The sequence below is a fragment of the Leptosomus discolor genome, chromosome 14 (assembly GCF_034619465.1).
Source record: "Leptosomus discolor isolate bLepDis1 chromosome 14, bLepDis1.hap2, whole genome shotgun sequence".
Taxonomy (NCBI): Eukaryota; Metazoa; Chordata; class Aves; order Leptosomiformes; family Leptosomidae; genus Leptosomus; species Leptosomus discolor.
In genome coordinates this window covers 16,755,663-16,778,829 of record NC_141404.1, presented here as the reverse complement: position 1 = coordinate 16,778,829, position 23,167 = coordinate 16,755,663, and the positions used below count along the sequence as shown (strand labels likewise).

General features: G+C 60.9%; 3 protein-coding genes across 3 annotated transcripts; all 3 read right to left on the bottom strand.

Annotated features, from left to right (window-relative positions):
- Positions 1 to 2,376: 2,376 nt before the first annotated feature.
- On the bottom strand, positions 2,377 to 8,980 carry LOC147414515 (uncharacterized). Its single transcript, XM_086472845.1, has 7 exons — positions 8,231 to 8,980; positions 6,261 to 6,646; positions 5,789 to 5,875; positions 5,473 to 5,568; positions 5,056 to 5,190; positions 4,243 to 4,622; positions 2,377 to 2,752 (listed from the first exon to the last, which is right to left on the bottom strand). Exons 2-7 carry the CDS (start codon positions 6,492 to 6,494, stop codon positions 2,377 to 2,379), a joined length of 1,308 nt encoding a protein of 435 aa, XP_086328971.1. The 5' UTR covers positions 6,495 to 6,646; positions 8,231 to 8,980.
- Positions 8,981 to 9,036: 56 nt separating this feature from the next.
- Positions 9,037 to 11,741, bottom strand: LOC104353610 (nucleoside diphosphate kinase C-like). Its single transcript, XM_086472799.1, has 5 exons — positions 11,693 to 11,741; positions 11,452 to 11,582; positions 10,834 to 10,935; positions 10,397 to 10,509; positions 9,037 to 9,472 (listed from the first exon to the last, which is right to left on the bottom strand). The coding sequence occupies exons 1-5, from the start codon at positions 11,736 to 11,738 to the stop codon at positions 9,355 to 9,357; spliced, it is 510 nt and encodes a 169-aa protein (XP_086328925.1). The 5' UTR covers positions 11,739 to 11,741; the 3' UTR covers positions 9,037 to 9,354.
- Positions 11,742 to 16,520: 4,779 nt separating this feature from the next.
- On the bottom strand, positions 16,521 to 23,127 carry LOC147414514 (uncharacterized). Its single transcript, XM_086472844.1, has 7 exons — positions 22,375 to 23,127; positions 20,405 to 20,790; positions 19,933 to 20,019; positions 19,617 to 19,712; positions 19,200 to 19,334; positions 18,387 to 18,766; positions 16,521 to 16,896 (listed from the first exon to the last, which is right to left on the bottom strand). The coding sequence occupies exons 2-7, from the start codon at positions 20,636 to 20,638 to the stop codon at positions 16,521 to 16,523; spliced, it is 1,308 nt and encodes a 435-aa protein (XP_086328970.1). The 5' UTR covers positions 20,639 to 20,790; positions 22,375 to 23,127.
- Positions 23,128 to 23,167: the final 40 nt, after the last annotated feature.

Here is a 23,167-nt window from a genome sequence, read left to right as displayed (position 1 = left end):
CTGAGGGGAACCGGGGCCCTGGCGCCGAGGGGCGAGCGTGGGACGCCGCGGCCCGGGCGGGGAAGGGGCCCGGGCGGGGAAGGGGTCCGGCCACCCCGCACTCACCGCCGCCGCTGCGGGACGCGGCCGCCGCCGCCTGACTCCCGGGCCGCCGCCGAGCCCCGCTCCTGCGTCACGTGAGGGGGGCGCTGCCCTCGCGCTGAAGCCGCGCGCCCCGCGCCCAATCCGCGCCGCCGCCACAGTCACGCCGCGGAGGAACGGCGGCCTGACGGCCGGCCCGAGCCACGTGACACGGGCGGACCTATCCCCGCTGCCCGGGCTGCCCCGTCCCGGCAGCCCTCGCGCGGTGCCGGCAGGGAGGGACAAGGTGGCGGCGGCGAGGCTGTGGGGGGGAGCCCGGGCCGCCCCTCGGGAGAGCTGCTGAGGCGCCGCCGCCGCCGCCGCCAACGGGGGGCCACTCCGGGCCGCAGCCGGCGCTGGGGCTCAGGCTCCGTGCCCGGTGCCGCTGTCCCTCGGGGTGCTGCGGGGAGGAGCCGGGAGGGGGGTGAGGGCCGCGGGCCAGCACCGGAGGTTGAGAGGCGGCAGCGGCGGCTGGTCCGGAGCGCTCGGAGCGCCCTCTCGGGCTCAGGAGCCTTTAGACAAGCTCCGATTTGTTCCGTAGAATTAAATACAACTTACGGGATGTCGGTAGAGATAAAGGGCACCAGAGCAGGAGAGCAGTGGAAGTGGAATCAGGCCGTAAGCACTGGGACGGCGGTGCTGGAAGACCAGGAGATGAACTCCCAGCTGACCTTGGCCCTGGTGGGGACTGGCTGCTCCAGCTGGATGCACATCAGGCTGTGGGGCTGGCAGGACCCTGCCCAGGGTACGGAAAGAGCAGCCGATGTCCGCACCGGACTCCTCTCCGCTATTTTTTTAGTGGCCTTGGTAGTCTGGAGAGGTTCCTGACGACTGGAAGCTGGGAAATGTTGTCCCCAGTTTCAAGCAGGGCGAGAAGGAGACGCTGGTAATCACAGGCCAGTCAGTCTGATTCAGTGCCTGGTAAAATCATGAAGAAAGTTGTTCAGGGAGTTACTTAAAGACACTTGAGGGACAACACAGTCATTGGTCACGGCCAGCGTGGGTTCACAAGGGGAAAGCCCTGCTGAACCAGCTCCATTTCCTTTTCTGACCAGGTCACCATCGAGCTGACCAAGGGAAACCAGCAGGTGTGGTGGGTTTGGATTTTAGCAAAGCTTTAATACTGTCTCTCACAGGATCCTCCTGGATAAACTGCCCAGCACACAGCTGGACACGTCCGTCTGATGTGGAAAAATGCTAGGCTTGTAAGGGTCGACTTATGCAAAGTAAAGCAACGTGTTTATCGTGCTCTGGATAGAACAAGGACGAGAGCGGAGCACCTTGCTCATCTAACAAAAAACAGCACAAGGATAAGCATGCTGGTATCTGCTTCTCCCTTCTACAGACCTTGCGAGGGGAGAGAATAGGTGAAAGAGGGAGCCTTGCACTGGCAAGACAGCTCTGCTTTTGGCTAAAGTGTGCAGAAAAACGGTTTCAGCACCAAACTGAAGGCTACAATGCCCTGGAGTGAAGCTTTTGCTTCATTATCTAGAAAATTAGCGCTACCGTTAATACCCCTGCTTAATTCTATACATATACGACTACATCACTCAACTCTTCACCTAAATCAACCTATACGTAACCCATGGGAGGGGAATCAAAGAATGAGAGAATAAAAAGATAAAAAGAAGGGATAAAAATTGGGAGAAAGGGACTGAAGATCTAGAAGAGACGGTTGAGGGGCTGCGCCCCTCTTCCTGCACCCAAGATATGGACACCTTCTTGGTGGGAACTGCGCCTTCGCCCCTGGTGACGAATACCTGGGAAAACGTGGCCGGCATGACTATAGAACATTAGTGCTACTGCAGCAAGTGCAGTTACCAACGGCAGGTCCGTGCCCGTCCCATCTGTCGCCTTAATAAATTGCCTGTATTTGCAACTTTGTCAAACTGTTTCAGTGAAAGTCCCTGAGAGGGCTCCCACAGGCAGACGTTGACTCTAGTACGGTTCTTCCTGGCAGCTGAAGGGCAGCAGGCTGGCAGGCCTTCTGGGAGGGATGGTGGCTGCTCGACATCCTGCTCCAAGCCCACCCCGATCGGATCGCTCCCACCCTCCCCAGCAGGAAAGGGACTCCCTGCTGGGGATTCCCTGCGGAGCCGCTCCGGGTCCAGGTCACTTAACAGGTCCAGAGCCGTCGCTGCCTGAAGCAGGTCGTTGGCACTGGTGTGGCTGAAGAGCGGGAGCAAAGGGTCAGCCATCGCCTCTAACTCCCTCGGCGTTGCAGCTTCTGCCTTTTTACCTCCCCAGGGGACTTGCTCAGAGCGCTTCGGTCCGGGCATCGGAGGAGCTCCCCGAGCATCCCTCGGTGCCGGCTCCAGGTCCTGCGATCCCACGCGTCCGTCGAGATTCAGAAGCGGCCCTCTGGGTCGCCCAGATTGTCACCAAAATGGGGAATAAAGCTCTCCACACCAAGGCAGCGTTAAAAGACAGGCATTCTTTTATTGGGGCGCTGGCCGGGCGGGGGATCGACTCTCTCGGCATTGGAGCTTCTGCCGCTGAAGGCATCGCCGCTTTCTGCTCTTCGTCTTGCGTCTTCTGAGCGTCCTTCTCCTGGATCTTCTGCAGCATCTCCTTGACACTCACGGGGCCGGAGCTTTTCTTCTTCTCCTGACTCGCCTCCAACACCACAGAGCTGTAAACAAAGCACGGAGGAGGAAAGGGAAGGGAAATGAACACAAGATGGGGGGAAAGAGAGGAGGAGACCTTCCTCCCAGCTCCCTTCAGCCATAGCCCCCAACCCCCGGAAAGTCTCAGCCCTGTAACCCGTTACACCAGGACAGATATTCCATGGCCTCTGAAGGTCCTATGGTCCCGCTGCTTGCTCAGCTCGGAGGAGGCTGACGCGTGCCCTCATGGCTGAGGCTGCCCTCGGGGCAGTCTACACCTTCCTCAAGGCGGGGCAGTGAAGGAGGAGGCGCTGACCTCCTCTCCCTGGTGACCAGCGACAGGGCACAAGGAAACGGAACGAAACTGCGTCAGGGGACGCGCAGGTTGGACATGAGGAAAAGGTTCTTCGCCCACAGGGTGCTCGGACCCTGGAACAGGCTTCCCAGAGACGGCCACAGCACCAAGCCTGCCACAGTTCAAGGGGTGTCTGGGCGACGCTCTGAGTCACAGGGTTTTGGTTTAGGTTGTCCTGCGGGGAGCAGGGAGTTGGACTCGCTGATCCAAACGGGTCCCTTCCGCCTGGAGTTACTGTACGATCCTAAGGTCCTACCTGAGATCAAGGCTAAGACTCCATTCCTGACACTTCAGCTGCTGCAGGTGCCCTAAACAACACAAGGCATTGTCATTCAGTGAGGTCTCTCTGGCTTTAATCACTTCTCTAGCCAGCGGCCACGTACCCAATGCTACATGTTAACGAAACTGCCCCAAAGCCGATTCTGCGGAGCAGAGGAAACTACACCTACATCTACGGGAAACCAGGGAGGCTTAAGGCTGCAGGACGCTGCTGTTCTGCCACTCCTCTGCCTCCCAGCCCCGCTGCACCGTTGACCTGAGCCACGGCTTTCGTGTCTAAGGGCCAGAGTGCGGCTGCCCTCCACAGATCAACCGCCTTTCCAGCCACGGCCCCTACTCTAAGGACTCCAAGCGAAAGCTCTTCTCAGCTCTGCGACCTGCGGCTGAGGGGAAGCCGAAAGACTCGTGCAGCAGCTGCAGCCCCTGTGCAACCACTCACGCCAGGGACAGGGCTGCCCCAGGGCGAGACTCACAGCGATGTACAAGTCCTGCCGCGCCACAGTTCTTCCTGGCCGCCGAAGAGCAGGAGCCTCAGGCAATGGTCGAGCTGCCAGCATACCCTCATTCCTGCCCCCACCTTACCCAGCTTCGGGAAACTCGGGCTGCGGGGATTTCTCTTCCTTGTCACAATAGTCCCCCTCCTTCTCCTCCTTCTCCTCCTTCTGCTTCTTCTCCTTCTTCCTCTCCTCCCTCTGCTTCTTCTTCTCCTCCTTCTCCTTCTTCCTCTCCTCCTTCTGCTTCTTCTTCTCCTCCTTCTCCTTCTTCCTCTCCTCCTTCTGCTTCTTCTTCTCCTCCTGCTCCTTCTTCCTCTCCTCCTTCTGCTTCTTCTTCTCCTCCTGCTCCTTCTTCCTCTCCTCCTTCTGCTTCTTCTTCTCCTCCTGCTCCTTCTTCCTCTCCTCCTTCTGCTTCTTCTTCTCCTCCTGCTCCTTCTTCCTCTCCTCCTTCTGCTTCTTCTTCTCCTCCTGCTCCTTCTTCCTCTCCTCCTTCTGCTTCTTCTTCTCCTCCTGCTCCTTCTTCCTCTCCTCCTTCTGCTCCTTCTTCCTCTCCTCCTTCTGCTCCTTCTCCTCCTGCTCCTTCTCCTCCTCCTGCTCCTTCTTCTCCTCCTTCTGCTCCTTCTTCTCCTCCTCCTGCTCCTTCTCCTCCTCCTCCTGCTCCTTCTCCTCCTCCTCCTGCTCCTTCTCCTCCTCCTTCTGCTCCTTCTTCGCCCTTTTCTTCTTCTTCTGCTTCTTCATTTTTTCGCCTCCATCTTCCAGCTTCCGCTTCTGCAGAGGGTTAAAGCCCAGTCACAATCCACGCAGTTCCCCCAATCCAAGCAGCTCCCCCAACCCTACCTGCACCCCCAGAGCCCCTTTGGGCCCTCTCCCAACAACGCAAGAACAGCTCCTTCCCCGCTGGACCCAGTCACCCAACGCCAGACATCTATCGCCGCGCTCCTGGCACACACCGGCTTCGACCTCTCGCAGCGCCCCCGGCTTTTACACTGGAGACGACCCCTCCAGCACGGGGAAGGGGTGCCAAGGGCTCCTGCGGGGTCCCCTCTCCACTGCCTCCCTTCGGCACTGTGAAGACAGGGCTGTCTCGAGCAGACAGGGCTGCCAGAGAGGAGGACTCATTGCCCAGCAGAGTCACACCTTTCATGCAGCAAACCCACCGAGATCTGACATGGGAAATCGTCAAGAAAGCTGGCTTGCTGACCTTGGGACGCTGCTTCTTTTCCTCTTTAACAAAGTCCTCTTCAGAGTCGGAGACCAATCGAAATTCCAGCTTCCCTGAGTTGACGTAGAAGCCTCCGTGCTGTGTCGTAAGACAAGCTGGAACATACTCGTCGTACTGGAAATGACAGAGAAGGATCTATTGGCACCGTGAGCTTTGTCACTGGATCCCGTAGCTGAGCTGCCTGGAGAACGGAGGGGCACGGTGCTGCCCCAAGCACCGCCGGGGCTGTGGACACGCCTGCTGACCAGCATTCTCCTGCCGTGCGGCTGCCCCAGGACCTCCCTGCCCCAGCCCTGGCTGCTCCTGCCTCGCACCCACCTCGGGTTCTCCCCGGCTGCCAGCTCAGCTCCCCGGGCAGCTGCCTTGGACCCCCCTCACGCCTGCCCCCGTACTCACCGCTTCCGAGTTATCGATGAACGAGTCGGACTCGTCGTACCCGTACCCCATGTCAGCCAAGTCCTGGATACGGTCCTTTCGGCGTCTCTTGCCGCCCTAAACAAGAAACGCCTGACGGTGTATTCATCTTTCTTGTCCAAGTCCCATGGGGACAGCCCTGACAGACAACCCTGACACTGGCTCCAGTAGGGCAGAGGGAACGAGCTCTCTCTTGCTGCTGGCAGCAGCAGCAGCACCAACCCAGCGTTGACTGGCTGAGAGCTGAACAGCACGGCCCCTTCTAAGGGCTAGCAGAATGGAAAGGAGAAAAACATACGTATTTTTCTTCAAATTTCCTGGCCAGGGCCTCCACTTCTTGCCTTTCCTTTTCCTCATCATTAAAGGGATCCACAGGGTCTTTCTTCTGTCAAAATGAAAGAAACAAAACCACCAGAATTAGTCCTGTCACGCTGCCGCCAAAGCCCCAGGCAGGAAACCCAACCTGACTAGAGGATCCAGGCAGAAGCTGGGACAAATCAACCGGTAGCACCCTATTCGGAGAGCGTCTCGACGTTCTGGGTGCTCTCTCAGCTACTTCTGTACCTGCCTCTGCTTCTCCCGACTCTCAACCCAAACCAAAAGCAGCACGAACCGTCAACTCGCTGCTAAACGGCTCTGAAGAGCACCGGTAAAGAGCAGCAGAATGCAACCAACTTGCTTGTCACAAACACTCCCTCTACACGGTTCAGATGCTGGAACAGCCTTTGCAGTCCTCAGGTACGACACAGGGTCCCCATGAGGACACTGACCTTGTCTCCTGCAGATCCACCTTCGCCTTTCTCTTCACAGCTCTTTACAAGATCTGGGTAGTAAAACTCAGGGCAGCGCTTGTCGTCCGGCTCAAAGAGATTCACCGTGATTCGAGCGGTCTTTGCAGCTGTCTTGGAGCTCTGCGGCTCCTCTCCACTGTCTTTGCCAGGCTGAGCCAAGCTGCTCTTTAGAGCCTTGAGAGTAGTGAATGAAACCCTGCGGGGCGCCGCCATGGCTACGGCCAAGTCTTACCACTCTGCCCCGGCTGCACAGGCACGGATGTCACCAGCCGGGTACGGGGAGCGGAGCACCGCGGCAGCAGCACCAGGGGCTTGATTCCAAAGTTTGGCTGGGAACTGACAAAGGCCCGTGCTGCCAGCGCTTGCTGCGAGCGAGAGAGAAGGAAAGGCGTCAGGGCTGGCACCACCCTTCCCTCCCGCGCTGGCAGCCCCCCGTGTCGCCACTCCTCTCCACCCCGGCTCCACCTTCACACCCCACCGCTCCCCTGCTCAAGGCTGCGGGAAGCACGGCTGGCGAGGGAACCCAAGGGCCCCGCCGCACTCGCCGGGACACGGCCCAGCAGCCTCGGGCACAAACGCCGGCCTGGGTTGCACCGCCCCGGGCCAGAGGCTCCGCTCCGGCCGGCAGCTCTCCCGCTGCACGGAGGGAGGCCCGGACACCCCCGGCCCATCCTCGCTGCCCCCCAAGCCCAGCCGAGCCGAGCTCCCCCCAGCTCCGGCTGCCGACCCTGCAGCCGCCTCGGCCGGTGCCGCCTCCCCTCTCCCCGCTGGCACGGGAAGGGCCCCAACCCGGCCGGTCAAGCCCCCCGAACCAGCCCGAAACCAAGGGGCCCTGGAGCTGGCCCCCTGCCGGCAAGGAGGGGCACCGGCCCAGGGGGTCCCCTCCGGCCCGGTCCCCGCCACCATGCGGGGGCGCTGAGTGGAGCCCGGGGGACGAGGAGGAGTGGAGCCGGGCGGGGCAGGGGCCGGGCCGGGGGCAGGGCCCGCGCATTCCTGCTCTGCCCCGCCCCGCCCGGGCCGCCCCTCACTCACCGCCGCCGCCGCCGCCCAACTGCCGGGGGCAGCGCCCTCGCGCTCGGACCGCGTGCCCAACCGACGCCGGCCCCGCCCACGTGCCCAGGACGGACCTATCGCCGCCGGCCCCTCCGCCGCGGGGGACGCCCTCGCACGTGCGGCAGCCGCGGGGCGGCCGCGAAGCAGCTGCTTCACCCGCGGCACTTGCTCGCAGCCCCCTCACGCCCCGACAGCCGCCCCGGCGCCGGCCTCCGCCCCCCGCCCCCCGCCCAGCCGCGGGGAGAAGAACCGGGGCAGAGACAGGCAGATCCCACCGTTTATTAGCAAAAGAGCCGAGGGACGAGGGCTGGGCCCAACCGGCCCGGGGCCCGGCCCGCCTGCCTGGAGAAGGGCCCCGAGGCAGGAGCAGCTCTGGCTGGGGCAGGCACCGGCTGAGGAAAGCCCCGCTGCCTGGAGGGAGACCCTCGCTCCCCTCGGCGCTCCTTCCTGCCTCCCGGTGGCCCCTCTCGGCCCCACCGCCCTTGGGGCCAGCCCGGCGCAGGGGCACTTCACAAACCGGCTCCCCCGACCTGCAGGAAAGCCCCACGGACCCTCGTTCCTTCCCCAGGCCGAGCCGTGCCTCCGTTCCACAGCAGGGTGCCACGGCGCTGTCCCTGCCCTCGTGCTCTGACAGGGCTGCGCAGGGAGCTCAGGCACAAACACCACGGGCAGGAGTTTGCTCTTCAGGGAGAGCTTAGAGCAGGTTCAAGGTGTTGTCCAGCCCATGACAGATTGCGTTGCCAGAAACCCTCCCAGCGGCCAAGGAAGCTCCCCTGTCAGACAAGGGACATCTCGGGATCTCCCAGAGCTCGGTGCCAGGACTCCACAGCCTGCGCCGCGCCCGAGAGAGGACTGAAGAGTCCTTCCTGAGCCCCGAATCCACAAATCCTTCCCACCTCACTGTCCCCCTTCTGTTCCTGCGGTTTGCACAGCGCTGCCGCTTCATCGGCGTGTGTCAGTCGCTGCATTCTCCACCTGCCGTGGGGTAGTCCTGGTTAGATGTGCAAATTGGGGGATGAGGGGGCTGGAGAGTAGCCCCATGGAAGGAGATCTGGGGGCCTGGGTCGATGGCAAGCCCGGCAGCCAAAGGGGCCAGCTGTGTCCTGGCCTGCATCAAGCAGAGCATCACCAGCCGGCCGAGGGAGGCAATTGTCCCGGTCTGCACCACACTGGCGGCCCACAAGCACGTGTCTGTCACCACAGAGCGACAGAGTGAGACCAACCGTGCTGGGTCAGGCCAGGGGCCCTGCAGCCAGCAGCAGAGGCCCACAGAGAACCAGAGCAGACCTGGAGAAGCTGCTCTCCCTCTCCCAGCATCCGCAGCCAGGACCCAGAGCCACAGAAGCGGTTAAAGTCACCAGTATTTGGCGAATCTTCATTCCAGGGACTTGCTAATTACGTCTGAAGCTGGGTGAACTTGTGCCAGCGCTGGCACACAGAGCTCCCAAGGGAGAGCAAGCTGTTTGTCCTGTCCCTCGTTCCTTGTCTTGGAATGAGCTCTTACCCCAGGGGGATACTTTTCCCTCTTATCCCAGAGCAGCCTAATTCCTTAAAAGCCTTTGGTGAAGAACTGTATAGAAGTGCAGGTAGATGATAGCAATCACGTCACCTCGTAGAGACCAGCGCAGCTCTCCCAGCAGCGAGGAGCACACGTTCTCCTGTGCCAGGCAGGTCTGAGAACACACAGGAGCGGTCACAGAGCCCAGTTTTCGCTTTCCTTCAATAAACCACCTTGAGCTACTTGGGATTTAAGATGCTGCAGCAAACAGAGCAACAATACCAACTACTTACTATAGCAGAGAGATTAAAAAAACCAAAGCAAACAGCTACTTTTGCAGGCAGCTGAACTGCAGGATTACATACGTGGACCAGCTCCCACGACCACCCACACGCAGAACAGAAACCCCCCCAGGACACGACACGGCAGCAGGATCCACAGCGAGCCCCAGCAGCTGCGATGAAATGGATGGCAACAGCCCGTGCCCAGTCAGGAAGATGTACTGCCCTCGGGCTGCTCTTCTCACGCGTAGATCCAGTGCTCGGCTGTGTCCCGCCAGCAAGTCAGCTCCTCGGGGCGGAACCAGAGGGAGATCTCCTGCTGGGCACTCTCAACTGAGTCACTGCCATGGATCACGTTCCTGTGGGGGAACAAGAAAGGGATCAGCAGGCACTAAGCAGAGAAAGGTGGGAGAGGGAAGTTTGGAAAATTTCACCTGGACCAACTTAATTAAACCGATTGAGCCAGTCACATCCTACAACATTCTTTCCCACCGCACAGCCCTCCTCCTTCCAGCTCAGGGGCTGTTCATGGTTACGCCGGTCATGGATGTGCAGGAGCTGCCAGTTCCCAGTGCTCCTTCCTCCTATGATGAGGAACCATTTGTCTGCTACAGGAGGACCTGCAAGAGGCTGTTGCTCTGGGGTTTGCCTTCGGTTTATGTCAGTAATTCAAGTTTTGCCTCCAGATTTCCCCCCCTTCCTTCTGTCAAAGTAGGTCCATTGAAGCAGGCTGGGTATCAGACACCTGGGAACAGACACCTAAGCCAGGAGGGTTCGATAAAAGCAGTGGCTACCACAAGCCAGGCTGCAGCCACCCAAGGTCACCACCTGTGGATCTCCATCGGTGAAGAGCCCTAGCGCAGGCAGAGCTCCCCCTTGGCTTTCGTTACAGACTCAGCTGCCCAGTGGAGCCAGAGCAGCTCTGCAGGTGCCCTGCTCCCCCAGGAAAGGGCCAAGAGGGCTCCTCCCTTCCTCTTCCCAGCCCGACAGTCCTGATTCCCCAGAGGAAGAGACAAGCAAACCCCACCTGCTTCCAACAGAGGAGGCCTCCGGAGGCAGGAAAGACGCAAACCCAGGGTTGTCCTTCTGGCAAAGCCAACCCCAGGAGGCAGAGGTCAGCTCGTCCTGCCGGGGCTGCTCTGCAGCTGTCTGAGGGAGACAGCTCTGCTCTGAGCACCGAAGGGAGAAAGCTCTGCTCTGGGGATGCTCGGGCAGGCCTTGCACAGCAGTGCCTAGACAGGACGCCCTGAAATACTGAGGGACCAAAACACCAAAGCTCTCACTTGCTGACTTCAACGCAGAAGTCTCCTCGGATGGTGCCAGGCCTGGATTCGGCTGGGTTAGTCTCCCCAATCATTGTGCGAACCGTCTTGACCACGTCCAGGCCCTGCCAGACCTACACGACAGCCAAACAAGAATCAGCTCCCACAGCTCCCCCAACAGGTCATATCGTCTGTCCTCTGAATTCCCCATCTGATCCGCCTGGGGGAGAGACAGGAAAGGGTCTCTCTGTAAAGTCTTCAAAAGCTGATTTTGGAAAATAATCAGAATTGTCCATGGATTTAATCTACTGCGGAAAACGTCCCTGCAGTTCAGTACACCTTCAAGATGCCCTCTGAAAAGAGAGGCCACCTTGTTTCCATTGTACCACAAGCCAGTGCTGCTTAAACATTGCACTTACTTTCTGTTTCTTGGTTCTGGAGAACCTGAGAGCACTCACCATGGCCACCACGGGCCCAGAGCTCATGTGCTTCACCAGTCGGCTGTAGAAGGGACGGTCACGGAGGGCGATGTAGTGCTCTTTCAGCAACTCCTCTGAGGCCTGAGCACAAAGAGCACAAAGCTTAGTCTGCTCCAAGCAGGCAGAGGTTTGAGCACGATCTGCACCAGAGAGATGCAGCAGAAGCTGGTAGTGTACGTTACAGCTAAGCTCCTGCACAGACACTCACTGCCAGGAGTGAAACGGCTTAACTCTGCTGAAGCCTGACACACAGAGGGGAGAAGATTCTAGGTCAGAGGAGCAACACCTGCCACCTCCCAACAGCCACGTACGAGAGCCCTGGAGCACGGCCACGGTGAAGGGCAGGTGTGCCCCCCACCCCGGGAATGGCCCCTCCAGAAGCAGTTTAGGCGCCTGGATGCCCTCCACCCCGCGGGGATGGCGTGCCCGAAGGACGCCGGCAGGCTGTACAAGCTGGAAGGCAGACGGAACCCCCCGGGATTCACCACCAGCAGCACCCGGGGGCCTGCGGGACCGCAGGGGCCTTGCTCCAGCCTGGGCTCCCCAGCACCAGGGCACACCCCCCGCCCCCGTCCCACCCATGGCCGGGTCGTTCACCTGCAGGAGCTTCAGCCCCACCAGCTGCAGCCCCTTCCTCTCGAACCGCCGGATGATCTCCCCGACCAGGTGCCGCTGGACCCCGTCCGGTTTGATGGCCACGAAGGTGCGTTCGTTGGCCCCGCCGCAGGCTGCAAGGAGAGAGCGGAGGCGTGAGGCGGGGAAGGGGCCCAACGCGGGCCCCTCAGCCGCGGGGGCACGGGGGGAGCGGGGTCGGGTCCCGTCCCGTCCCGCCCCGCACCGCTCTGGAAGAGGCTGGCAAAGAGGCCCAGCACCAGGCAGATCATGGCGGCGGCGCCGCTCGTCAAGGGGCCGCACTCTCCGCGCCCCCGTGCCGCCCCCGGCGGAACGATCGTGCCGGGGCCGAGGAGCGGCGGGAGCGATGAGGGGGAGCACAGCCGCCGTTCCCGCAGTAACGAGCTCCTGGCTGTTAATTTGCTCCCATCCTCCAGGGCCGTTAGGAAGAGATGAGAAGACCTGCACTCCGGAGCTCATTCGCCTGCTTGGGCTGGGCGATGTTACCTGCTGTCTGGACCTCACCTCATGGTTCAGCTCCGAGACAAGCCTCTGGAAATACCAGTGCCTGAAATACATTCTCCAGTTGCCTCACAGAGGGCTGGGTCCGCTTCCAGAGCTGCGCTGCCTGCTCAGGGGGGATGTTCAGGGCATCAGAAAATGAGGTGGTTTATGTTGCAGGGCTGGCTGCCAGCACGTGCCTGGGATCCTGGCTCTTTCCCGGTGCTCACAAGTGCCACTGCCGATCCGCTGACACATCTCGGTGCCCGGAGCGCGTGTCTGATCCCCTCGCTGGTGGGGAGCGGGGCTGCCGGCCTGTTCCTTGCCCTGCAGCTCGCCTGGGCAGCCCGGGGTCACCGCTTGGGTTTCTCGGTCAGGGGCAAGAGCGGTGGGTGCGACAAGTGTGACACTGTGTCCCGGTCCCCAGCGGCTTGAATCCAAGCTGCAGCTCATCCCTGTGCACGTGCGATCAGATCTGTAAGCGTTGTATCTTGAATCGCTCCGTTCCTTAGCATCTGCCATGCCCCGCTTTCTGCTAATTACGTTATCCTTATGCTACGCATTCACTCCACTGCTCGTTGCCAGCAGCAAGATTTGTTTAACTAAACACGTTTTTTAAAGACTCATGTTTTGTATCCTTAAACGTTCTCTTTAGAGACTTGTTGGTCTGCTCGCTGTCCTCCGTGCAGACCTCGGGCGCGTTCTGTTGCTTCTCTGGATGGCAGGTATCCAGCTGCTTTACCTGACATGGCTTTGAGTAACTTATTACCACCAGTAAAATAATTAGAGGTCATATTCTGGGGGTTCATAGTGTGGCTTTTGCCTCCACCACAGTGGTTCTTTGCCCGAGGAAGATTGTCCCTGTTTCCTCCAACACACTCCCGTTGTCTTTATTATTCTGCCAGTAGCAAAGTGTTTGTAGGATAAATACTGTTATCTGTTCTGTTGTGGAACATGCTGTGAAGTCGTGGGTACAGCCAGTGCTCGGGAGGTGGTGGAGGTTCCAGCAGTGTATTTTCTTGGCCCTTCCCCAGGTGAGGGTTCTGTTTGAGCAGGGTCAGCCTGGTGAGGCAGGCTGGCTGGTGTCACGCACAGCCCACCACAGAAAATGCCATGTGATTTTTCACTTTAAAACCCACTGTGACAATTATCTTTTAGAACAGCCTTTGCAGTCCTCAGGTACGACACAGGGTCCCCATGAGGACACTGACCTTGTCTCCCGAAGAACCACCTTTCACTTTCCCACGACAACTCTTTAGCAGATCTGGGTAGAAAAATTCTGGACAACGTTTGTGATCCGGCTCAAAGAGAGTCAGTGTGATTCGAACAGCTGTCGCAGGCGGTTCAGAGCCCTGGGGCTGCTCTCCATCTTCTTTCCGAGACCTCTTCAAAAAGCTGCCGCTCAGCGGGCCGTGGAGAGTGGTGAACGAAACCCTGTGGGGCTCCGTCATGGCTGCGGCCAAGTCTTACCAGTCCTCATGGCATCGTCCCCATGGCATCAGAAATAGTCCGCCCCGGCTGCACAGGCACGGATGTCACCAGCCGGGTACGGGCAGCGGAGCACCGCGGCAGCAGCACCAGGGGCTTGATTCCGAAGTTTGGCTGGGAACTGACAAAGGCCCGTGCTGCCAGCGCTTACTGCGAGCGAGAGAGAAGGAAAGGCGTCAGGGCTGGCACCACCCTTCCCTCCCGCGCTGGCAGCCCCCCGCGTCGCCACTCCTCTCCACCCCCAGGGCTCTAGCTTCACACCCCACCGCTCCCCTGCTCAAGGCTGCGGGAAGCACGGCTGGCGAGGGAACCCAAGGGCCCCGCCGCACTTGCCGGGACACGGCCCAGCAGCCTCGGGCACAAACGCCGGCCTGGGTTGCACCGCCCCGGGCCAGAGGCTCCGCTCCGGCCGGCAGCTCTCCCGCTGCACGGAGGGAGGCCCGGACCCCCGCGGCCCGGGGAAAGTGACCCAGTCCCTGGCACACGTAGGGGGCTGAGGGGAGCCCGGCGGCTGGCTGCGCCGCCGGAAGGAGCCCCGGCCGCGCCGAGAGGAGACGGGGCCCTGGTCCCGGGGGAAGAGCCCCGGCCGCTCACCGGGAGAGCGGGCCGCGGGGCTGAGGGGGGAACCCGGGCCCCGGTGCTGAGGAGAAACCGAGGCCGGCCGCGCCGCCGGCGAACGGGCCGCGGGGCTGAGGGGAACCGGGGCCCTGGCGCCGAGGGGCGAGCGTGGGACGCCGCGGCCCGGGCGGGGAAGGGGCCCGGGCGGGGAAGGGGTCCGGCCACCCCGCACTCACCGCCGCCGCTGCGGGACGCGGCCGCCGCCGCCTGACTCCCGGGCCGCCGCCGAGCCCCGCTCCTGCGTCACGTGAGGGGGGCGCTGCCCTCGCGCTGAAGCCGCGCGCCCCGCGCCCAATCCGCGCCGCCGCCACAGTCACGCCGCGGAGGAACGGCGGCCTGACGGCCGGCCCGAGCCACGTGACACGGGCGGACCTATCCCCGCTGCCCGGGCTGCCCCGTCCCGGCAGCCCTCGCGCGGTGCCGGCAGGGAGGGACAAGGTGGCGGCGGCGAGGCTGTGGGGGGGAGCCCGGGCCGCCCCTCGGGAGAGCTGCTGAGGCGCCGCCGCCGCCGCCGCCAACGGGGGGCCACTCCGGGCCGCAGCCGGCGCTGGGGCTCAGGCTCCGTGCCCGGTGCCGCTGTCCCTCGGGGTGCTGCGGGGAGGAGCCGGGAGGGGGGTGAGGGCCGCGGGCCAGCACCGGAGGTTGAGAGGCGGCAGCGGCGGCTGGTCCGGAGCGCTCGGAGCGCCCTCTCGGGCTCAGGAGCCTTTAGACAAGCTCCGATTTGTTCCGTAGAATTAAATACAACTTACGGGATGTCGGTAGAGATAAAGGGCACCAGAGCAGGAGAGCAGTGGAAGTGGAATCAGGCCGTAAGCACTGGGACGGCGGTGCTGGAAGACCAGGAGATGAACTCCCAGCTGACCTTGGCCCTGGTGGGGACTGGCTGCTCCAGCTGGATGCACATCAGGCTGTGGGGCTGGCAGGACCCTGCCCAGGGTACGGAAAGAGCAGCCGATGTCCGCACCGGACTCCTCTCCGCTATTTTTTTAGTGGCCTTGGTAGTCTGGAGAGGTTCCTGACGACTGGAAGCTGGGAAATGTTGTCCCCAGTTTCAAGCAGGGCGAGAAGGAGACGCTGGTAATCACAGGCCAGTCAGTCTGATTCAGTGCCTGGTAAAATCATGAAGAAGGTTGTTCAGGGAGTTACTTAAAGACACTTGAGGGACAACACAGTCATTGGTCACGGCCAGCGTGGGTTCACAAGGGGAAAGCCCTGCTGAACCAGCTCCGTTTCCTTTTCTGACCAGGTCACCATCGAGCTGACCAAGGGAAACCAGTAGGTGTGGTGGGTTTGGATTTTAGCAAAGCTTTACTACTGTCTCTCACAGGATCCTCCTAGATAAACTGCCCAGCACACAGATGGACACGTCCGTCTGATGTGGAAAAATGCTAGGCTTGTAAGGGTCGACTTATGCAAAGTAAAGCAACGTGTTTATCGTGCTCTGGATAGAACAAGGACGAGAGCGGAGCACCTTGCTCATCTAACAAAAAACAGCACAAGGATAAGCATGCTGGTATCTGCTTCTCCCTTCTACAGACCTTGCGAGGGGAGAGAATAGGTGAAAGAGGGAGCCTTGCACTGGCAAGACAGCTCTGCTTTTGGCTAAAGTGTGCAGAAAAACGGTTTCAGCACCAAACTGAAGGCTACAATGCCCTGGAGTGAAGCTTTTGCTTCATTATCTAGAAAATTAGCGCTACCGTTAATACCCCTGCTTAATTCTATACATATACGACTACATCACTCAACTCTTCACCTAAATCAACCTATACGTAACCCATGGGAGGGGAATCAAAGAATGAGAGAATAAAAAGATAAAAAGAAGGGATAAAAATTGGGAGGAAGGGACTGAAGATCTAGAAGAGACGGTTGAGGGGCTGCGCCCCTCTTCCTGCACCCAAGATATGGACACCTTCTTGGTGGGAACTGCGCCTTCGCCCCTGGTGACGAATACCTGGGAAAACGTGGCCGGCATGACTATAGAACATTAGTGCTACCGCAGCAAGTGCAGTTACCAACGGCAGGTCCGTGCCCGTCCCATCTGTCGCCTTAATAAATTGCCTGTATTTGCAACTTTGTCAAACTGTTTCAGTGAAAGTCCCTGAGAGGGCTCCCACAGGCAGACGTTGACTCTAGTACGGTTCTTCCTGGCAGCTGAAGGGCAGCGGGCTGGCAGGCCTTCTGGGAGGGATGGTGGCTGCTCGACATCCTGCTCCAAGCCCACCCCGATCGGATCGCTCCCACCCTCCCCAGCAGGAAAGGGACTCCCTGCTGGGGATTCCCTGCGGAGCCGCTCCAGGTCCAGGTCACTTAACAGGTCCAGAGCCGTCGCTGCCTGAAGCAGGTCGTTGGCACTGGTGTGGCTGAAGAGCGGGAGCAAAGGGTCAGCCATCGCCTCTAACTCCCTCGGCGTTGCAGCTTCTGCCTTTTTACCTCCCCAGGGGACTTGCTCAGAGCGCTTCGGTCCGGGCATCGGAGGAGCTCCCCGAGCATCCCTCGGTGCCGGCTCCAGGTCCTGCGATCCCACGCGTCCGTCGAGATTCAGAAGCGGCCCTCTGGGTCGCCCAGATTGTCACCAAAATGGGGAATAAAGCTCTCCACACCAAGGCAGCGTTAAAAGACAGGCATTCTTTTATTGGGGCGCTGGCCGGGCGGGGGATCGACTCTCTCGGCATTGGAGCTTCTGCCGCTGAAGGCATCGCCGCTTTCTGCTCTTCGTCTTGCGTCTTCTGAGCGTCCTTCTCCTGGATCTTCTGCAGCATCTCCTTGACACTCACGGGGCCGGAGCTTTTCTTCTTCTCCTGACTCGCCTCCAACACCACAGAGCTGTAAACAAAGCACGGAGGAGGAAAGGGAAGGGAAATGAACACAAGATGGGGGGAAAGAGAGGAGGAGACCTTCCTCCCAGCTCCCTTCAGCCATAGCCCCCAACCCCCGGAAAGTCTCAGCCCTGTAACCCGTTACACCAGGACAGATATTCCATGGCCTCTGAAGGTCCTATGGTCCCGCTGCTTGCTCAGCTCGGAGGAGGCTGACGCGTGCCCTCATGGCTGAGGCTGCCCTCGGGGCAGTCTACACCTTCCTCAAGGCGGGGCAGTGAAGGAGGAGGCGCTGACCTCCTCTCCCTGGTGACCAGCGACAGGGCACAAGGAAACGGAACGAAACTGCGTCAGGGGACGCGCAGGTTGGACATGAGGAAAAGGTTCTTCGCCCACAGGGTGCTCGGACCCTGGAACAGGCTTCCCAGAGACGGCCACAGCACCAAGCCTGCCACAGTTCAAGGGGTGTCTGGGCGACGCTCTGAGTCACAGGGTTTTGGTTTAGGTTGTCCTGCGGGGAGCAGGGAGTTGGACTCGCTGATCCAAACGGGTCCCTTCCGCCTGGAGTTACTGTACGATCCTAAGGTCCTACCTGAGATCAAGGCTAAGACTCCATTCCTGACACTTCAGCTGCTGCAGGTGCCCTAAACAACACAAGGCATTGTCATTCAGTGAGGTCTCTCTGGCTTTAATCACTTCTCTAGCCAGCGGCCACGTACCCAATGCTACATGTTAACGAAACTGCCCCAAAGCCGATTCTGCGGAGCAGAGGAAACTACACCTACATCTACGGGAAACCAGGGAGGCTTAAGGCTGCAGGACGCTGCTGTTCTGCCACTCCTCTGCCTCCCAGCCCCGCTGCACCGTTGACCTGAGCCACGGCTTTCGTGTCTAAGGGCCAGAGTGCGGCTGCCCTCCACAGATCAACCGCCTTTCCAGCCACGGCCCCTACTCTAAGGACTCCAAGCGAAAGCTCTTCTCAGCTCTGCGACCTGCGGCTGAGGGGAAGCCGAAAGACTCGTGCAGCAGCTGCAGCCCCTGTGCAACCACTCACGCCAGGGACAGGGCTGCCCCAGGGCGAGACTCACAGCGATGTACAAGTCCTGCCGCGCCACAGTTCTTCCTGGCCGCCGAAGAGCAGGAGCCTCAGGCAATGGTCGAGCTGCCAGCATACCCTCATTCCTGCCCCCACCTTACCCAGCTTCGGGAAACTCGGGCTGCGGGGATTTCTCTTCCTTGTCACAATAGTCCCCCTCCTTCTCCTCCTTCTCCTCCTTCTGCTTCTGCTTCTTCTTCCTCTCCTCCCTCTGCTTCTTCTTCTCCTCCTTCTCCTTCTTCCTCTCCTCCTTCTGCTTCTTCTTCTCCTCCTTCTCCTTCTTCCTCTCCTCCTTCTGCTTCTTCTTCTCCTCCTGCTCCTTCTTCCTCTCCTCCTTCTGCTTCTTCTTCTCCTCCTGCTCCTTCTTCCTCTCCTCCTTCTGCTTCTTCTTCTCCTCCTGCTCCTTCTTCCTCTCCTCCTTCTGCTTCTTCTTCTCCTCCTGCTCCTTCTTCCTCTCCTCCTTCTGCTTCTTCTTCTCCTCCTGCTCCTTCTTCCTCTCCTCCTTCTGCTTCTTCTTCTCCTCCTGCTCCTTCTTCCTCTCCTCCTTCTGCTCCTTCTTCCTCTCCTCCTTCTGCTCCTTCTCCTCCTGCTCCTTCTCCTCCTCCTGCTCCTTCTTCTCCTCCTTCTGCTCCTTCTTCTCCTCCTCCTGCTCCTTCTCCTCCTCCTCCTGCTCCTTCTCCTCCTCCTCCTGCTCCTTCTCCTCCTCCTTCTGCTCCTTCTTCGCCCTTTTCTTCTTCTTCTGCTTCTTCATTTTTTCGCCTCCATCTTCCAGCTTCCGCTTCTGCAGAGGGTTAAAGCCCAGTCACAATCCACGCAGTTCCCCCAATCCAAGCAGCTCCCCCAACCCTACCTGCACCCCCAGAGCCCCTTTGGGCCCTCTCCCAACAACGCAAGAACAGCTCCTTCCCCGCTGGACCCAGTCACCCAACGCCAGACATCTATCGCCGCGCTCCTGGCACACACCGGCTTCGACCTCTCGCAGCGCCCCCGGCTTTTACACTGGAGACGACCCCTCCAGCACGGGGAAGGGGTGCCAAGGGCTCCTGCGGGGTCCCCTCTCCACTGCCTCCCTTCGGCACTGTGAAGACAGGGCTGTCTCGAGCAGACAGGGCTGCCAGAGAGGAGGACTCATTGCCCAGCAGAGTCACACCTTTCATGCAGCAAACCCACCGAGATCTGACATGGGAAATCGTCAAGAAAGCTGGCTTGCTGACCTTGGGACGCTGCTTCTTTTCCTCTTTAACAAAGTCCTCTTCAGAGTCGGAGACCAATCGAAATTCCAGCTTCCCTGAGTTGACGTAGAAGCCTCCGTGCTGTGTCGTAAGACAAGCTGGAACATACTCGTCGTACTGGAAATGACAGAGAAGGATCTATTGGCACCGTGAGCTTTGTCACTGGATCCCGTAGCTGAGCTGCCTGGAGAACGGAGGGGCACGGTGCTGCCCCAAGCACCGCCGGGGCTGTGGACACGCCTGCTGACCAGCATTCTCCTGCCGTGCGGCTGCCCCAGGACCTCCCTGCCCCAGCCCTGGCTGCTCCTGCCTCGCACCCACCTCGGGTTCTCCCCGGCTGCCAGCTCAGCTCCCCGGGCAGCTGCCTTGGACCCCCCTCACGCCTGCCCCCGTACTCACCGCTTCCGAGTTATCGATGAACGAGTCGGACTCGTCGTACCCGTACCCCATGTCAGCCAAGTCCTGGATACGGTCCTTTCGGCGTCTCTTGCCGCCCTAAACAAGAAACGCCTGACGGTGTATTCATCTTTCTTGTCCAAGTCCCATGGGGACAGCCCTGACAGACAACCCTGACACTGGCTCCAGTAGGGCAGAGGGAACGAGCTCTCTCTTGCTGCTGGCAGCAGCAGCAGCACCAACCCAGCGTTGACTGGCTGAGAGCTGAACAGCACGGCCCCTTCTAAGGGCTAGCAGAATGGAAAGGAGAAAAACATACGTATTTTTCTTCAAATTTCCTGGCCAGGGCCTCCACTTCTTGCCTTTCCTTTTCCTCATCGTTAAAGGGATCCACAGGGTCTTTCTTCTGTCAAAATGAAAGAAACAAAACCACCAGAATTAGTCCTGTCACGCTGCCGCCAAAGCCCCAGGCAGGAAACCCAACCTGACTAGAGGATCCAGGCAGAAGCTGGGACAAATCAACCGGTAGCACCCTATTCGGAGAGCGTCTCGACGTTCTGGGTGCTCTCTCAGCTACTTCTGTACCTGCCTCTGCTTCTCCCGACTCTCAACCCAAACCAAAAGCAGCACGAACCGTCAACTCGCTGCTAAACGGCTCTGAAGAGCACCGGTAAAGAGCAGCAGAATGCAACCAACTTGCTTGTCACAAACACTCCCTCTACACGGTTCAGATGCTGGAACAGCCTTTGCAGTCCTCAGGTACGACACAGGGTCCCCATGAGGACACTGACCTTGTCTCCTGCAGATCCACCTTCGCCTTTCTCTTCACAGCTCTTTACAAGATCTGGGTAGTAAAACTCAGGGCAGCGCTTGTCGTCCGGCTCAAAGAGATTCACCGTGATTCGAGCGGTCTTTGCAGCTGTCTTGGAGCTCTGCGGCTCCTCTCCACTGTCTTTGCCAGGCTGAGCCAAGCTGCTCTTTAGAGCCTTGAGAGTAGTGAATGAAACCCTGCGGGGCGCCGCCATGGCTACGGCCAAGTCTTACCACTCTGCCCCGGCTGCACAGGCACGGACGTCACCAGCCGGGTATGGGGAGCGGAGCACCGCGGCAGCAGCACCAGGGGCTTGATTCCAAAGTTTGGCTGGGAACTGACAAAGGCCCGTGCTGCCAGCGCTTGCTGCGAGCGAGAGAGAAGGAAAGGCGTCAGGGCTGGCACCACCCTTCCCTCCCGCGCTGGCAGCCCCCCGCGTCGCCACTCCTCTCCACCCCGGCTCCACCTTCACACCCCACCGCTCCCCTGCTCAAGGCTGCGGGAAGCACGGCTGGCGAGGGAACCCAAGGGCCCCGCCGCACTCGCCGGGACACGGCCCAGCAGCCTCGGGCACAAACGCCGGCCTGGGTTGCACCGCCCCGGGCCAGAGGCTCCGCTCCGGCCGGCAGCTCTCCCGCTGCACGGAGGGAGGCCCGGACACCCCTGGCCCATCCTCGCTGCCCCCCAAGCCCAGCCGAGCCGAGCTCCCCCCAGCTCCGGCTGCCGACCCTGCAGCCGCCTCGGCCGGTGCCGCCTCCCCTCTCCCCGCTGGCACGGGAAGGGCCCCAACCCGGCCGGTCAAGCCCCCCGAACCAGCCCGAAACCAAGGGGCCCTGGAGCTGGCCCCCTGCCGGCAAGGAGGGGCACCGGCCCAGGGGGTCCCCTCCGGCCCGGTCCCCGCCACCATGCAGGGGCGCTGAGTGGAGCCCGGGGGACGAGGAGGAGTGGAGCCGGGCGGGGCAGGGGCCGGGCCGGGGGCAGGGCCCGCGCATTCCTGCTCTGCCCCGCCCCGCCCGGGCCGCCCCTCACTCACCGCCGCCGCCGCCGCCCAACTGCCGGGGGCAGCGCCCTCGCGCTCGGACCGCGTGCCCAACCGACGCCGGCCCCGCCCACGTGCCCAGGACGGACCTATCGCCGCCGGCCCCTCCGCCGCGGGGGACGCCCTCGCACGTGCGGCAGCCGCGGGGCGGCCGCGAAGCAGCTGCTTCACCCGCGGCACTTGCTCGCAGCCCCCTCACGCCCCGACAGCCGCCCCGGCGCCGGCCTCCGCCCCCCGCCCCCCGCCCAGCCGCGGGGAGAAGAACCGGGGCAGAGACAGGCAGATCCCACCGTTTATTAGCAAAAGAGCCGAGGGACGAGGGCTGGGCCCAACCGGCCCGGGGCCCGGCCCGCCTGCCTGGAGAAGGGCCCCGAGGCAGGAGCAGCTCTGGCTGGGGCAGGCACCGGCTGAGGAAAGCCCCGCTGCCTGGAGGGAGACCCTCGCTCCCCTCGGCGCTCCTTCCTGCCTCCCGGTGGCCCCTCTCGGCCCCACCGCCCTTGGGGCCAGCCCGGCGCAGGGGCACTTCACAAACCGGCTCCCCCGACCTGCAGGAAAGCCCCACGGACCCTCGTTCCTTCCCCAGGCCGAGCCGTGCCTCCGTTCCACAGCAGGGTGCCACGGCGCTGTCCCTGCCCTCGTGCTCTGACAGGGCTGCGCAGGGAGCTCAGGCACAAACACCACGGGCAGGAGTTTGCTCTTCAGGGAGAGCTTAGAGCAGGTTCAAGGTGTTGTCCAGCCCATGACAGATTGCGTTGCCAGAAACCCTCCCAGCGGCCAAGGAAGCTCCCCTGTCAGACAAGGGACATCTCGGGATCTCCCAGAGCTCGGTGCCAGGACTCCACAGCCTGCGCCGCGCCCGAGAGAGGACTGAAGAGTCCTTCCTGAGCCCCGAATCCACAAATCCTTCCCACCTCACTGTCCCCCTTCTGTTCCTGCGGTTTGCACAGCGCTGCCGCTTCATCGGCGTGTGTCAGTCGCTGCATTCTCCACCTGCCGTGGGGTAGTCCTGGTTAGATGTGCAAATTGGGGGATGAGGGGGCTGGAGAGTAGCCCCATGGAAGGAGATCTGGGGGCCTGGGTTGATGGCAAGCCCGGCAGCCAAAGGGGCCAGCTGTGTCCTGGCCTGCATCAAGCAGAGCATCACCAGCCGGCCGAGGGAGGCAATTGTCCCGGTCTGCACCACACTGGCGGCCCACAAGCACGTGTCTGTCACCACAGAGCGACAGAGTGAGACCAACCGTGCTGGGTCAGGCCAGGGGCCCTGCAGCCAGCAGCAGAGGCCCACAGAGAACCAGAGCAGACCTGGAGAAGCTGCTCTCCCTCTCCCAGCATCCGCAGCCAGGACCCAGAGCCACAGAAGCGGTTAAAGTCACCAGTATTTGGCGAATCTTCATTCCAGGGACTTGCTAATTACGTCTGAAGCTGGGTGAACTCGTGCCAGCGCTGGCACACAGAGCTCCCAAGGGAGAGCAAGCTGTTTGTCCTGTCCCTCGTTCCTTGTCTTGGAATGAGCTCTTACCCCAGGGGGATACTTTTCCCTCTTATCCCAGAGCAGCCTAATTCCTTAAAAGCCTTTGGTGAAGAACTGTATAGAAGTGCAGGTAGATGATAGCAATCACGTCACCTCGTAGAGACCAGCGCAGCTCTCCCAGCAGCGAGGAGCACACGTTCTCCTGTGCCAGGCAGGTCTGAGAACACACAGGA